This window comes from Lithobates pipiens, unplaced genomic scaffold (genome assembly GCF_037356315.1).
Source record: "Lithobates pipiens isolate NorthernLeopardFrog02 unplaced genomic scaffold, aLitPip1_a1.2 Scaffold_11, whole genome shotgun sequence".
In the NCBI taxonomy this organism is placed as follows: Eukaryota; Metazoa; Chordata; class Amphibia; order Anura; family Ranidae; genus Lithobates; species Lithobates pipiens.
Window position 1 is genome coordinate 16213561 of NW_027507696.1, and position 16102 is coordinate 16229662.

Consider the following 16102-nt stretch of genomic DNA (forward strand, 5'->3'; position numbering starts at 1 on the left):
GATGTGGCCTTATGCCGGCCATACACGGTTCGAATTTCGAAAGAATTTTCTTTAGAAAATCGTATCTAAGAATTTTCGTATGAATTTCGCACCATTAGTGGGCTGCAGCAACAGCCGATTTTCGTGCGGAAATAAAATTTGAGGAATCGGACATGTTGGAAATTTTTTGAAAAACTAACGATTTTCTAATCAATGATGGGAGAATCGTGCGAGAAACGTAATAAGAAAAGAAAATGTACAGAGATAAAAGAAAATGTACGGAGATAAAAGAAAATGTACGGAGATAAAAGAAGATTCCCAGCCAAGAAAATTCTTTTCTGTAGCAACATGAGGTGAAATTGAAGGCTTGGTCGGCCGAATTTCGAAAATCAATGGTGGCATCATCGGATCACAAAAAAAACGAATTTTCTGATTTTGAAAAGAAAATTAGTTTGAAATTCGACCGTGTATGGCCTGCATTAGACACGGCCCCCTTGCTCTCTAGAGCCTCTCTATCAGCAGTAGTGCTACGTCACCTGATTTGGCTGAAATGCTGGTCTGCGGACCAGGCATCTAAGAAAGCACTGGCGGATTTACCCTGCCTTGCCTGATGCAACAAGCATCAGAGGTTTCTGAGATTTGCGGTCAGGGAGGAGCACTACCAATTTGTTGCTCTCCCTTTTGGCCTTCACCAAGGTGCTAGCTCCAATTTTGGCTTTGCTAAGGCAGTGGGAGGTTGCAATCGTAGTTAACCTGGACGACCTCCTTCTGAGAGCCTCAGAATTAAGGGAGAATGTGGCAATCACTATGCAAATTCTTCGGGAGTTTGGGTACTGAACTTACAGAAGTCGCTGTTTGTGCCGACTCAACACTTGGAGTACCTGGGCCTGCTTCTAGACTCCTCGGAGGCGAGAGTCTTTCTCCCTTTGGACAAGCTGCGGTAAAGCTGTTGGTGGCCCCGCAGGTGGTCGTTGCTACGTTTTTTGCATGCGAGTCCTGGGTCTCATGGTAGCCACTTTCGAGGCGGTACCGTATGCTCAATTCCACACTCGAGTCTTGCAAAAGGAGATCCTGTCCAAATGGGACAAATCTCCGTTGTCCCTGGATTGTCAAATTCTGGTGAGCCAGCTAGTTAGGGATTCCCTGCTCTGGTGGCTCAGGTCACCAGCCCTTCGGTCCGAGAAGTTGTTCCTCCCTCTTCATTGGATGGTGATCACAACGGATGGCAGCCTGACCGGTTGGGGGGGGAGTTTGGGGCGTACAGTCCAGGGCCACTGGACCCAGGAAGAATCCCGCCTGCCAATCAACGTGCTGAAACTTCAGGTGATCAGGCAGTGCCTCTCCACATGGTCGCAGGGGCGTCCGGTCAGGATCCAGTTGGACAACGCCACGTCGGGGGCGTATGTCAACATCCAGGGGGAATAAGGAGCTCAGCGGCAGCACTGGAGGTCGCTCACATCCTGCGGTGGGCAGAGCGGCACGTGCCGGCTCTGTCTGCCGTGTACATTCGGGGCGTGGAAAACTGTCAGGCGCACTACCCAAGTCGTCAGATGCTGGACCAAAGGGAATGGTCGCTACATCCGGATGTATTTCAGCTCCTTTGCCTAAGGTGGGGCACTCCAGATTTGGATCTCCTGGCTTCTCGACTCAATCTGAAGGTACAGAGGTTTGTGACCAGTTCAAAGGATCCCTGAGTGGACGCGGCAGACACGGTGGCTCCATGGGGGCATTATCGGCTGATTTATGCTTTTCCTCCACTCAAACTTCTACCACGTCTGCTTCGCAGATTGGCCTCGGTGTCCGTGGTACGCCGACAAAGTACGAATGGTGGCGGATGTTCCTTGGTGACTGCCGATGGGAGAGGACCTTCTGTCGCAAGGTCCAATACTTCATCCTGCTTTACTGCCACTGGCTTTAACGGGATGGCTGTTGAAAGCCAGGTGCTAAATGGCCGAGGTCTGTTGGATTCGGTAATATCCACTATGCTGAGGGCACGGAAGTCGTTTTCTCTGAAGATTTATCATCGTACGTGGAAGGCCTACATGTCTATGTGTGAGGAGATGGTGTCCATGCACATACTCGATTTCTGGGATCCTGCTGTTTTTGCAGCAAGGAGTGGATCAGAAACTTGCCTTAAGCACCATCAAGGGGCAGATATCAGCTTTGGCTGTCTTCTTTTTTTTTTCAGCTACCCTTGGCTACTCATTCATTGGTGAGTACGTTTGTTCAGGGGGTTTGGCATGTGGCCCCTCCGGTTCGACCGCCGCTAGCTCTGTGGGATTTGAATCTGGTGCTCTCGGTGCTTCAGAAACTGCCATTTAAAAACAGGGCGATCCCCTTATTGACACACACTCAGAAAGTAGACTTTCTAGTGGCTATTACATCAGTCAGAAGGGTTTCTGTGTTGGCGGCCTTGTCTTGCAAGTCTCCCTACTTGATCCTCCACAAGGATAAAGTGGTGCTGCGTCCACAGCCTTCGTTTCTGCCAAAGGTTGTTTCAGACTTTCATCTAAATGAGGACATTGTGCTTCCGTCCTTATGTCTCGGCCGCCGCACCCCAAAGAGGTGGCTTTGCATTCTTTGGACGTGGTCCGGGCTCTGCGAGTGTATCTGTCTGTCTGCTATGGCTTCTTTTCGGAGGTCGGACTCGCTGTTTGTATCGGTAGCTGGTCTGAAGAAGGCACTGGCGGTCTCATGGGCTACCATTTCTCGGTGGATCAGACAGATTGTGGTTCAGACTTATGCCATAAGGGGGCGGGCACCTCCCTTTCCTGTCTCGGCACATTCTACCGGGGCAATTGGTGCCTCTTGGGCTTTCCGACATCAAGCGTAAGGTGGTGACCTGGTCGTCCATTCACACTTTCACAAAATTGTACAAGGTTAATGTGAGCGCATCGGCGGATGCTTGCTTCGGCCGCAAGGTTTTACAGGCGGCTGTTTAAGGTTGCAACTCCTCCGTTGAGGAGCTCAGATTGTTATGGGTGGAATTATTTTCTTGCTGTTCCCACCCCTCGTTTCTTTGACACTGCTCGGGGACGTCCCTAAGGTCAAGATGAAGATGCTGTATGAACAAAAGAGAAAATAGGATTTTTGTACTCATCATAAAATCCTTTTTTCTGAAGTTCGACTCACACAGCACCCACCCCCCCATTTAAGTTTGGACTCTGCTTTTGACGAACTGAGCTGCTGGATGCAGTGTGAGGGGCTATAGCCAGTAGGACCGCCCCCTGGGCGGTACTGTGCAAGTGTTGCTGTTTTTAACACTTTCTGCCTAGTCCTTTCCTAAAGAATTTGGTGTTTACAAGGTAAAATAATTTTATTTATTTATTTTACTAGAAAATAAACCCCCAAACCATTTTTTTTTCTAACATCCTAGAGAATAAAATGGCGGTCATTGCAATGCTTTCTGTGACACCATATTTGCGCAGTGGTCTTACAAGCATACTTTTTTTGTTGAAAAAAAATATACTTTTTAAAAATAAAAAATAAGACAACGCCGAGTAAATTGATACCCAGCATGTCCCCCTTCAAAATGGTGCCCACTTGTGGAATGGACAAACGTTTACCCTTAAAAATCTCCATAGGCAACATTTAAAAATTTCTACAGGTTACCAGTTTTGAGTTAGAGGAGGTCCAGTGCTAGAATTATTGCTCTCGCTCTAACGATTACGGTGATACCTCACATGTGTGGTTTGAACACAGTTTTCATATGCGGATAAGTGGTGGAGACCCCCAGATCGTGCCGGAAGGAGGGGGCACCTCTCTTGCCGCCGATAAGTTATCTTGCAGTGAATCTTCTGCAGAGACCACTTTTATCTGAAAGCAGACCGCCTGCTGAAAAATAAGTTTTCATACACTCTAAAGGATAAAACTCCTCTTGAACTTTTACCTACTCATGCTACCAGATTGGTGGGTGTTCCCTGGGCATTCCGACATCAAGACTCTATTGCCCAAATTTGTAAGGCCGCCACCTGGTCTTCTGTTCATATCTCTCAAAGTGGTGGATGTCCAGTCTTCTGTGGATGCAGCTTTCAGCAGAAAGGTTCTTGCAGCAGCACTCTGATGTTGGGTCTGTTGACCCTTGTTGTTGGGCCTGTTGGCAACAGTTTTATGTTTGCCTAGTTGTTGCCCACCGTTCTAATTTATTGCTTGGGTATGTCCCAGGGTCTATGAATATTCAGCTTGTGTATGATTAAGATCAATGGAATTTTGACCTACCTGTAAATTTCATACGTTTAAGTACAGTACATGCCACCTGGGTTACTCTGCATTGCTTGCTACAAAACTGAGGGCTCATGGAACTTGGCAGTGTCCAATCATCTGAAGGCAGCAGCCTTTAAACCATTGTCTATATAGATATTTAGTCTGTCCTGTATTTTATGTTTAGATATGGAGTTTACTGGTAAGTTGATTTTTTTTATTTTTTTGCCAGGTCGTTGCTCTTAACTTTTTGACTTGTTCAGGACTGCCTGGCATACTTTATTTTGTTTACTGTGCCTCCTTAAACCCCCTGAACCTCGGCTAACTTTCGGGTGTAAGCTCTTTGACTTACAGGTGTATTTGTGCATATCTACTGTGCCTTTTCTATTAGAGAGGATTCAAGCAGTGTTAAACCCCCAGTGTTTTTCAGCTTAAAGTGTTGCTAAACCCACAACGTTAAAATCAGTCTGTATATGCAGTTAAGCATGCTTGTTATACTCACTGTTAAACCTAAGTGGTTAATAATCTGCGTTGTGTAACCCATCTCTCAATAGAACAGAGCATTAGGAGTCAAGCTGCACACGCTCAGTTTTGTGTGTATTGCTAGAGAGTTGGGTTGTTTTTTTTGTTTTGTTTTTTCTAGTTAGAGTGCATGTCATCAGTACTGTCCAGACTGAGGATCAAGGGAGAATGAAAACTCCCCCTACAAGCTTTAAGCAGAGACTGATACCAGTCACAAGACTGCTATATACTGCTGATAAGGTATTTATCAGTTTATATTTTACTAAAATAATTGCATTTCCATTAGGGATGCGCCAATACCATTTTTTTTTTTCTTTTTAAAATGAGTACAAGTACCGATCCTTTTTTATTTATTTTTTTAGTACTTGCCGATACCAATTAAGGATACCTACCGCAACTGTTTTGTTTTAACTGCAGCTGTCAGCAATGATACAAAGCATTGAAAAGTTATTTACAAATTAAATTCCTTTTTTTTTTATTTATTTATTTTTTTAGAGCTTTTTTAATGTGAAATTTGTAAATATATGTTAATATATACATGTGTAAAAATATTCACCGACAAAGCAAACAAAAAAAAGTTTTAATTGTTTATAAAATAGACATGAAAAAAAAACAAAAAAAAAAAAAACAGGAAAATAATTAAATGGAGGAGACTAGGAAGTTAATTAAGAATTAAGGCTGATTAGGGTAAATTAAGGGGTTAAACAGGAGAACATTTGTTCATCAGATGAAGACCCAGAAATATACAAAAAGAAACAATGTTTCAAGGCTGAGCAATGTTGTAAATAAACATTGGTGGCTGTTTTTTTTTTTTTTTTGTTTTTTTTGACAGCTCCAATTACCAGACTTCTTTAACACTGGGGAGGGAGACCCACTGACAGCTCAAAGATCCAGGCCTGAAAGTATCTGTTTGAGGAATCGGTGCATTTGCACGAGTACCGATACTTGTGCAAATACTCAGTATCTGTACCGATACTAGTATCGGTGCAACCCTAATTTCCATGTTCTGTGGGAGACCAGATATAGTGACTGCAGCTTCTGGGTTTAGTAACAAGTGTTGTAAAACCCAGAAGCTGCAGTCATTATATCTGGTCGCTATATCTATAACCTATAATGAGCACAATATCATTCCCCAGTAAACTAGTTGTTCTTAGCTCAGCACTTGCAGATTACAAATTTTAATACTGCTGGCTCTCGCTGTCTGTGGTGCTTTCCTGACCTTCTGATCTTCATAGCAAAGGGTTAACAGTGGACAGGGCAGTCTAAAGCCAGTCTTTAGGAAAGAGAAGGGAGGAGTAGGGGAGTGCTTTGCCATCCTAGGCTAAGGGGCTGTTTGTTTCTATTGATGCAAACAGTGCAGGGGAACACATTTCTAGTCTTTGCACGCACGGGTGGCTCCATAAGATGCTGCAATAGAAAGGAGCCATCCTGAAACAGGAAACATGGACAGCTTTCATGGCACCAGCCTAAACTGGAACATAGACAAGTATTAAAAGATAAAGAAGCTGCATACTCAGGTCTTTTTATGTTGTGCTTAGCGATCGTTATGAGCAGAGGAAACATCCTTTTAGAGTAGTTCACTGCAATCCAGCCTTTTTGTGTAACTTGAAGGTCTCGTCAGTAAATTTCAATAAAATGCGATGCAAAGACTCGGAATGAATAGATAAGTGCTCAAATAAAGTTTCATATAACTGCATGATTTTATTAATATATGTTGTAAACTTTGGATATCTTGACCATTTTCATGCAGATAAAATGATTCTGTAATTGTTTTGCCCTACAGATGGGGGAGGAAATGGGACAAAACAGCTTTATAAAGCAGTACCTAGAAAAGCAGCAGGAACTGCTACGACAACGGCTGCAGAAAGAAGCACGAGAGGCACAAGAAACCGAAGGTATCATTTCAGAGTATTTGTGAAAGACCCTTGCATCGGTCTAAAATGACACAGCTTTACGTGTCCATTAAAAATCACATAAAACCTTTCCTTACAAATTCCTCTGTGGCTAATTTTGATTTGTACACAAAGGGCTGTGAATTTTCATTTCAGAGGCTGCTGCACTGAGCGATATACATGGGCCAAACCTGCTTAAATGTGCAAGGTACCCGGCGTGCTGATCTTCCGGCTTTAACTGCTTGCCGACCAGCGCACGACGATGCACAATGGCTGGGCAAATGGGCGTACCTGTATGTCCCCTTTTAAGATGTGGCTTAGTGGGCGCGCGTGCCCGCCGCGTACTCCGTGAGCGTGCCTGCGGGTCCCACCAACTTGACGTCTGCCAGGAGCCAATCGTAAACAAGGCATTTCCCCATTCTGCCGAGCAACATGACAAGAATCTACTGCTCCCTGTCATCTGGAGCAATGATCTCTGTCGTGTTGTAGTGACACACATACACACACACAGTTAGAATCACTCCCTAGGACATGCTTAACACCTTGATCGCCGCCTAGTGTTTAATCCCTTCCCTGCCAGTGTCCTTTACACAGTAATTAGTGCATTTTTTTTATAGCACTGATCGCTGTATAAATGTCACTGTTTCCAAAATAGTGTCACGTGTATGTCGCAGTCATGATAAAAATCGCAGATCGCTGCCATTACTAATGAAAAAAAAATAATAATAAAAATGCCATAAATCTATCCCCTATTTTGTAGACGCTATAACTTTTGCGCAAACCAATCAATATATGCTTATTGCAATTTTTTTTTACCAAAAATATGTAAACGAATACATATCAGCCCGAAGTAAGAAAGACATTTTTTTTTATATGGATTTTTTTGGGGATATTTATTATAGTAAAATATTGCTTTTTTCTTGCAAATTTTTTTTTTTTTTATTTCATTTTTCAATAGCATAGAAAATTGCCCACACAGGGGCCAACAGTACGCACACAGGGGCAAAATCTCTGATGCGGCCACAGACCGCAGCAGGGCACATCAGGTAACACAACATAATCGGTCTGCCTCTGAAGCAACAACAGGCTTCAACCAGGCAGACCGATAACAAACAAAACTTAACTTATCTAAACCCCAATGTGGGGAGAGGTTAAAATCAGGATAATCTGTGCTCAATAGCATAAATGCAGGATAACATAACATAGAAATACTTGTAGTACCTGGTTCAGTCTATTACCATATTATAACCTTAATGTTGGCCTAAGGGTTAGTTACTGCATCAGTTGCTGTAGTGCTATCGTCTAACCAACAGGTCCACACCTTCTCAAATTTTTGTGGGCAACCCCTGCCCTCGTACGTGGCTCTATAAAGGGGCAAACTGGCATTCACTAGACCCTTCCAGAACTTGACAGAGGGGGGAGATGATTGCTTCCAATTTATCGTGATAGCCTTACATGCATAGTACAGTAATAAGGATATGAGTATTTTCCTAGCTCTGTGGATTGACCTCTGTTCCACCAGCCCCAGCAGACAATGTTTAGGATCATAAGGAGCACTAGTCTTAGTGATATTAACTATCACCTGGAGAACTTCCTTCCAGTAATGTCCAATTGCTGGGCAAGCCCAGAAAATGTGAAAGAAGTCCCATGGCTGATACAAGCATCTCCAGCACGCATGTGTCGGCGACATCTGGTGCAGTACATCTGTGGGGTGTGTAGTGAGCTCTGTGTATAATTTTGTACTGAACAAGCTTGTCCCTGGCTGAGACCAGAGGAGAGAACGGGAAAACCCAAATCTCCCTCCAATCATCAGCATCTAGCTCCGGTATGTCCCCCACCCATTTCCTGCGGAGGGAGGACAGTTTGGGGATGGCAGTAACCAACAGGGACCTGTAAATCTGAGAAGTGGGTTTCTCCAAGTCCTTCACCGGAAGGGTGGACTCGAGCTCCGAGTATTCCATTATGACTGGTTGACCTAAGAACTGACATCTATAAGTATGGGCGATTTGGAGATACCTGAAATGAGCCCGTACAGGCACATTAAATTTTGTATGCAATACATGAAAGGGAGCAAGCTCTCCATTGGTGATAACATGCTCCAGAGTCAGTATTTTGTATCTGGCCCAGGCCTGTGGATCCGAGATAGTGGTGAACTGTGGTAAGTTAGGGTTCAGCCACAGGGGGGTGTGAGGAGACCAGGTGTTCGGCAGAGATGCTCTCAGCGTCTCTCCCACCTTCCACGCCCTCAGTGGTGCGCATAGAAGGGGTGAGGCAATGAGGTGTTTTTGGCCCCCTGAATATCAACCCTTTCAAGGCCTCCAGAGACCTCACTATAGCCGCCTCCAACACCGTAGCAGAATTGGTCAGATCTGGCCGCAACCACCAGTGTACGGTTACAAGCTGAGTGTCCAAGAAGTATTTGTGGAAGTCCGGGAGAGCCAAGCCCCCACTATCCACAGGCCTGGTCAGAGTGGTATACTTGAATCTAGGTGTTCCAGACCCCCAAATAAATGAAAGGAAAAGTTGTTTAAGAGAATTAAAGAAGGTTTTATTCAGTCATTGTGGGGAATTCCTAAATATATATGTTAGTTTGGAGGGGACTTTCATTTTTAGAAGGTTAATGCGCCCAATGAGGGAGAGGGGAAGATTGCCCCATGCCCTTAGTTTGGATTTAATCCCTATCAGAACAGATTAGAGGTTAAGCCGGACAAAATCCCTGCTCTCCCTTGAAATAATGATACCTAAATATGTAAACCTATCCACCCATTGAAGCGGGGTAGAGGGGTACGAGGAGGACCTGGCCCCCTCATCCACCGGGAAAAGCTGAGACTTATGCCAATTCACCCTTAACCCAGTGAAGGTGGAAAAATCGTCCATGATTCCGAGTGCGCCCGCAAAGAGTCACCAGCATCGTTTAAAAAAAGCAGTAAATCATCCGCGTAGAGAGCCACTCTCTCTTCCAGCCAGCCCAGCCTAAGTCCACAGACCTTGGCCGAGCATCTGAGGGCCTCTGCAATAGGTTCCATTGCCAGCGCAAACAAGGACGGGGAGAGAGGGCATCCCTGCCTGGTGCCCCTCTGCAGGGGGAACGGAGGAGACAAGGAGCCATTCAGTTTAATGCATGCTAGAGGACCGGTGTACAATGTGCACATCCAGGCAATAAACTTCAGTGGGAAACCCATTCTTCTGAGCACCTCCCACAGATACACCCACTCTACCTTGTCAAATGCCTTCTCCATATCAAGGGTGGCAATGGCCCTAGTGCCTTGATTAGTATGGGGGGCATGAATATTAAAAAACAGTCTACGGATGTTGATGTCTGTGGATCTACCTGGCATAAAGCCCGTTTGGTCAGGGTCAATCAGAGATTTAATCCCCTTATTAAGTCTAGTGGCCAGTATTTTGGTTAGTATTTTTAAGTCACAATTTAGGAGTGCTATTGGCCTGTAGGAGGAGCACAACTTGGGGTCCTTATTGGGCTTTGGGATGAGAACAATATGAGGACGGTAGGGAGCCCTGTTGAAGATATTCTCGATACAGCTGAGCCAACCTAGGGGCAAGTAGTTCTACGTGGGCTCTATAGTACTCTATGGGTAGTCCATCTGGCCCTGGGGTCCTCCCAGCCAGGAAAGACCCGATGGCCATCGTCACCTCTTTTGGTGTGATCTCTGAGACAAGGAGTAGTCTCTCTCCATCAGCGAGCCACCCCAATGCTAGCGTGTCCAACATGGAGGTCATAGGAGTGGGGTCAAATTCATCAGGGAGTGAGGAAACATAGTTTCCTTCAAAATTTACGCTCTTTTTCTTGTTTATAGCGCACACAATAAAAACCGCAGAGGTGATCAAATACCACCAAACGAAAGCTATATTAGTTAGAAAAAAACGACATCAATTTTGTTTGGGTGCAACGCCGCACGACTGCGCAATTGTCAGTTAAAACGACACAGTGCTGTATCTCAAAAAGTGCTCTGGTCGGGAAGGGGGTACATTTTTCAGGGGCTGAAGTGGTTAAAGTGGGTGTAAACCCTCACATATACACAGTGAAGTGAATAGCCTCAAATGATACACAGAGATTAAACAAATCTCACTACATAAGTTTTACATGTATATCTGCTGTCTTCAGCTTTCTACATTCTTTAGAAAGTGCACATTGGGGGTTATGATGTACTAAAGGAAAATCCACTTTGCATGGTAAAGTAAAGTCACTGTAGATCCGAAGGGGACATGCAAGGAAAATAAAAAACAGCATTTTAGCTTGCACATGATTGGATGATAAAAATCAGCAGAACTTCCACTCATTTCAGACCTACCCCTTAGATTTAGAGCAACTGCACTTCTAAGTGCACCTTTAGTGCACTTTCAAGTGCATTTGCAGTGCAAAGTGAATTTTCCTTTCGCAATTAACCCCCATTGTGTTTAGACATTTTTCTTCCTGTTTCAGCGGTGGGAGGGGAGTCTGGGCATACATTGTGTGTGAGCTGATTGGAGGAAAGGCAGGCACCCCCTCCACATAGGCAGAGAAACAAAGAAACTTGCAGAGCTGTACTGTGAATCGACCAGCTATCTGCTTATCTGTCCAACACCCCAACACAAATTTCCAGCTGCTTTTATCTCCTGTGTCGGAGAGCTTGTCAGAAGTTATCATGCTGATAATAGAGGAACGGGACTTTGGAGAGAGATAAGTAAACTATACAGATATGTGACCAGGTTATATTTCATGAATGGGGTTTACATCCGCTTTAAAGTTTAGCTAAAAAAAAAAAAATTATTCTCTACAGCTTTAGTTATATTACTTACCTGTAATGAAATTTACCCCGCTGTGTTCAGGCTAAACTGCCAGCCTATGTCAATAGCTTTGTGTCTCTGGGCTCAGCTGCAATAAAGATGATCTGATGGGGACCCACCCCCTCCTCCCCACCTCTTCCTTGAAAAAAGTTTAATGGAGGTGGTTAAAGAAAATGACTACCACATTCAGGCAACTAGAATTTTAAAGGGTCAGTAATCGCACATTGTATAGCACTCCCCGTGCAATCAATATAAACTGCTTCAGAACTGCCTGCCTGCATTGTACTACAGGCAGATGGCCCCTACAGGCACAGTGATGCACTTGTACGGCACTGCCTTCTTCCAGGTTCAGTGCATGCAGGTTTCCAATGGCTACAAGCTGGAGTTTGGCTTTCTGTTCCCTCCCTGTTTTATACTATCCAGTTTACCTATGTCCCCAAACAGATTAGCAGATCTCCAAGCTGCTCTTGCACATATCATGAACCAGTAAGGGTTTGCCATTGTTCAGCGGCAAAAAGGTTTTAAAGATTGTACTCCAATCTTTCCACCATTCCAAATCTAAAAGGGGGGCACCCCCTGCCCCATGTTTTGACCTCAGGGCTTTAAAGGTCTTCTTTCAAGTACAGACATTTCTCAGAGTCCCCCAGGTCTGTCATTAACTTCCTCCATCTACTTTCTGGCCTTTGTGGACATCAGGGACACATACTTGCATGTCTCTATATTTCTAGCACACGAACACTACCTCCATTTTTCTGTGGGGGACCACTACCAGTTTGTAGCCCTATAATTCGGTCTATCTTTTGTACCCTAAGTGTTCACTGTATTTGTACCTATGCTGGCCTTCCTACACTCCCAGTGTGTTCCCATTGTGTGAATAATGGATAATCTCTTACCAAAGAAAAAGTAATCACAAATACTGACAACATGCTGTGGACTGTAAAAACTTTTTAAAAAGGCTTAAAAAGGCCTAAACCTCCTTAAGTGATTGCTGGAATTAACAAATTGCTTAGAGTATCTAATCCTAGACACAAGCCAAACAAAAGATTTTCTTACTCAAGGAAAAACTTCTGTCTCTCTGCTTCCAGTTAGAGATAGAAATACCACCGCTCCAGGCAGGTCGGCCGAAAATGAAACCTCTGATGAGTAAGCACCGTTTGTAGTGTGAAACGCATCAGCTCTTCCTGTCCGCCCTGCTGTGGCCTGTATTTTGTGATCCTGTTTTTTTAATAAAATTTATTTCAGAGTGCGGCTGTCCAGAATTTTCTCCCCATCTTCTCTGCTTCCAGTGTTTGAATTTACAGTCCAGGTGCTGTTTGTTTCTGCATTAGAGTTCTGAGCTTGATAGTAACCTCCTTCAGGGCAGTACTGTTTTTTAGTTCCACCCGTATAAAGCAGCGTTCTCTTTTCATACGTTCCTTGAACTATGGCTGATTTACCTCCTATTTATGGATGCCTGCATAGTTCCGAAGCCAAAGCAACTTAGCAGAGCTAGCTGTATGACACCTATGATCTTTTTGGCTGTCTGTAAGGGAGGCATTCTGGCTACCACTGTAAGCCCTTGTACACACGGTCGAACATTCTGACAACCAAATCCGTTGGATTTTGTCCGATGGATTTTGTCTGACGGATTTTGTCCGAAACCGTTGCATACACACGGTCGGACAAAGTTGTCTGAAAATCCGATTGTACATAACGTGATGACGTTAATTCGTTATGACGGGACTACGTTCAGGCTAGTAGCCAATAGCTTTGGTCTAGGAATTTGATCTGAGCATGCGTGGCACTATGTCCGTCGGAGTAGGCTACACATGATTGGAGTATGTCCGATCGGAGCATTTTGTCGAAAAATTTTACCGGCAAGTTGGAAAAGTTGGTCCGTCGGATATTCCGACGGATCAGTCCGATGGAGACCACACACAGTCGGAATATCCGACAAAACGGTCCGATAGGACACATTCCGTCGGAATCTCCGACCGTGTGTACAAGGGCTAAGAGGTGCATTCTTCCTACTGGTTACAAATATAAGGGACATTTGTTTTCACTGACCAGAGAAATATTGTCTCACAATTGGCAATCTGCAGCTCTGAGTGATTTGCAATTGGTATAGAAAAAATCGCCCCCCTTTTAAAGTAATAAAACTTTGTTGCTTTGCAGCCTGAACGAAGACCGAAACAACAGTTTGTTTTTATCCCGCTGTATTTACTCAAGTGCAACTTATAACATCCAAATAAAAGCTATAACACCAACATGTCATAAAAACATTCAAAAAAAGAATCCCTGAGTAAGAAAAAGGATCACCCCCTAGTGTCAGTATTTTGTTGAAGCACCTTTTGCTTTAATTACAGCATTTATTATTTTTTATTGGGATATGCCTCTACTAATATTGCACATCTAGACTTTGCAATATTTGCCCACTCTTTTTTTTTTTTTTTTTTGCATAACTGCTCAAGTTCAGTTAAATTTGATGGTGACTGTTTGTGGACTGCAGGCATCAAGTCATTCCATACTAGAGCATTCACTTTTTTTCACATTCAAGCACTGTGTGGTCATTTTTGCTGTGTGCTTTGGGTCATTGTCATGTTGGAAGGTATAAACCTTCTTCCCATTGACAACTTTCTGGCAAAGGGCAGCAGATTTTCCTCAAGAATTTGATGGTATTTTCACCCCCGTTGTCCTACTATTCTGACAAGTGCTCCAATCCCTGCTGCAGAGACACATGCCCATAACATATTTCCACCTCCATACTTTACTGTAGGAATGGCATTATTTGGATGGTTTGCTGTATTGGATTTCCACCAGACATATGGTTTAGTGTTGAGGCCAAATAATTAAATTTCAGTCTCATCTGACCAGAACACCCTTTTCCATGTGGTCTCAGAATCTTAATTTAGCCAAAGCTTAGTCGTGACTGCATGTGGCCTTTCTTGTTTTTTTTTTTTTTTTTTTTTCTTGCAACCCTCCCATACAAGCCACATTTGTGGCGAATGTGTTGTATTGTTGTCACATGCACACAATGACCACTCTGTCATAAATTCCTGTAACTGCTTTAGAGTTGCTGTAGGCATCTTGGTAGCCTCTCTGACCAGTTTCCCCTTGGCTCTTTCATCCAGTTTGGAGTGATGGCATATCGCCGTTGACCGTGGCGTGCTCAGTGCACCTGCGTGACGCTTTCTACGGTGCATGCGCCGTAGACAGCGGTTGCCTGTCTTTCGGCAAATATCTCCTAAACCGTGTAGGTTTAGGAGATAATTCTTGGACCTACAGGGAAGCCTTAATCTAGGTTTACCTGTAGGTCAAAGTTGGTTGTAAGGGTTTACAGCCACTTTAAAGGACTCAAACCACTTTTAACTACTTCGTATCCAGGCCAATTTTGTCACTTCACTCCTACATGTAAAAATCTACTTTTTTATTTTTTTTTCTAGAAAATTGCCTAGAACCCCGAACATTATATATAGTTTTTAGCAGAGGCTCAATAGAAAATAACGGGTGTTGCAATTTTTTATGTCACACTGTATTTGTGCAGCGTTTTTTCTAATGACATGTTCTTTGAAAAAATACACTTTAATAAATTTAAATAAAACAAATATGTGTGTGTGTGTATGTATATGTATGTATAATATAGCAAACCACGGTGCTTAAAATTAGCTTTAAATGCCTTTTACAGGTTACCATTTTACAGTTACACAAGAGGTCTGGTTCTAGAATGATTACTCTTGCTTTGACATTCGCCACAACACCTCACATGTAATCACCGTTTACATATGCATGCAGGAGTAACGTATGCGTTCGCATTTACGTGTAAGCACGGAGACGGGGGTGCTTTTTTTTTATATACGGTACAACATTTTTATTTTTTACACTTTTCGGAGTCGCAGAGAAAGAGGAACAACTTCAGTTCCTCCATTTCTGTTTTGTGCAGCTGATGCCGCTGGGTACATCTCTCCTGGGCTCCCCAAATCGGACACTAGAGCCTGGGAATGGCGGCGGTGGGCATGGCGGCATTCTGCCACCCACAGAACTGATTACTTCTGCTACAAAGGGAATCGCCACCTGAAATTTTTCATACCGGGATGATGCCTTTAGGTGCAGGCATCATAACGGTATAACCACTGCAACCCATGGCGGCAAGTAGTTAAGGTACCAAAGCCGAATGAGGATATTCTGAACGTAAAATACTTCAACTAGTTCCTTCAAATTACAGAAACCCTTTATCTTCATTGAGGATGTTCCATGGTGTAACATAACCCATGCTGTATAAATACTGTGTCCTGTACTGTACTTTAAAAAAATAAAATTTACAGGGAAGTCAAAAATCCTTTGTTACCCCTATTAACTTCTTTGTCCTGTTATGCAATTTTGTTTTGCATTAAATTAAGGGTTCACATTCTTCTTTTTTTTTTTTTTTTTTTTTATTACTACTAAATACAAGCTTTTTTTGGTTCGCAGAACCTTTAGCGGAGTCCGAGGAAGAAAATACGAATCCTGACATCGTGCCAGAGCCTCCTGATATTATCTGTTCTGTTTTGAAGGTGCCGGATGTTGAACTGGGAAAACGCACTTCAAGTATGTATTAAAAATAATGTTAATTACATAATATGCAGTATATAATTTTTTATTTATTTTTTGTTAATTTTTAAACAGATTGGCACACACGCCATTTATTCACCAATTATTATTATTTTTTTTTATTTTTTTTAGACATTGATTGTAAACTGTTCTAGAGA

General features: G+C 43.4%; 1 protein-coding gene across 1 annotated transcript in view; it reads left to right on the top strand.

The window, feature by feature from the left end:
• The window catches only part of LOC143960305 (uncharacterized), a 71478-nt gene that overhangs the window by 48450 nt on the left and 6926 nt on the right, over positions 1-16102 (top strand). The window contains exons 3-4 of the mRNA XM_077468747.1: positions 6485-6596; positions 15825-15941. Coding sequence (XP_077324873.1) covers positions 6485-6596; positions 15825-15941 — 229 coding nt within the window. The remainder of the gene's footprint in view (positions 1-6484; positions 6597-15824; positions 15942-16102) is intronic.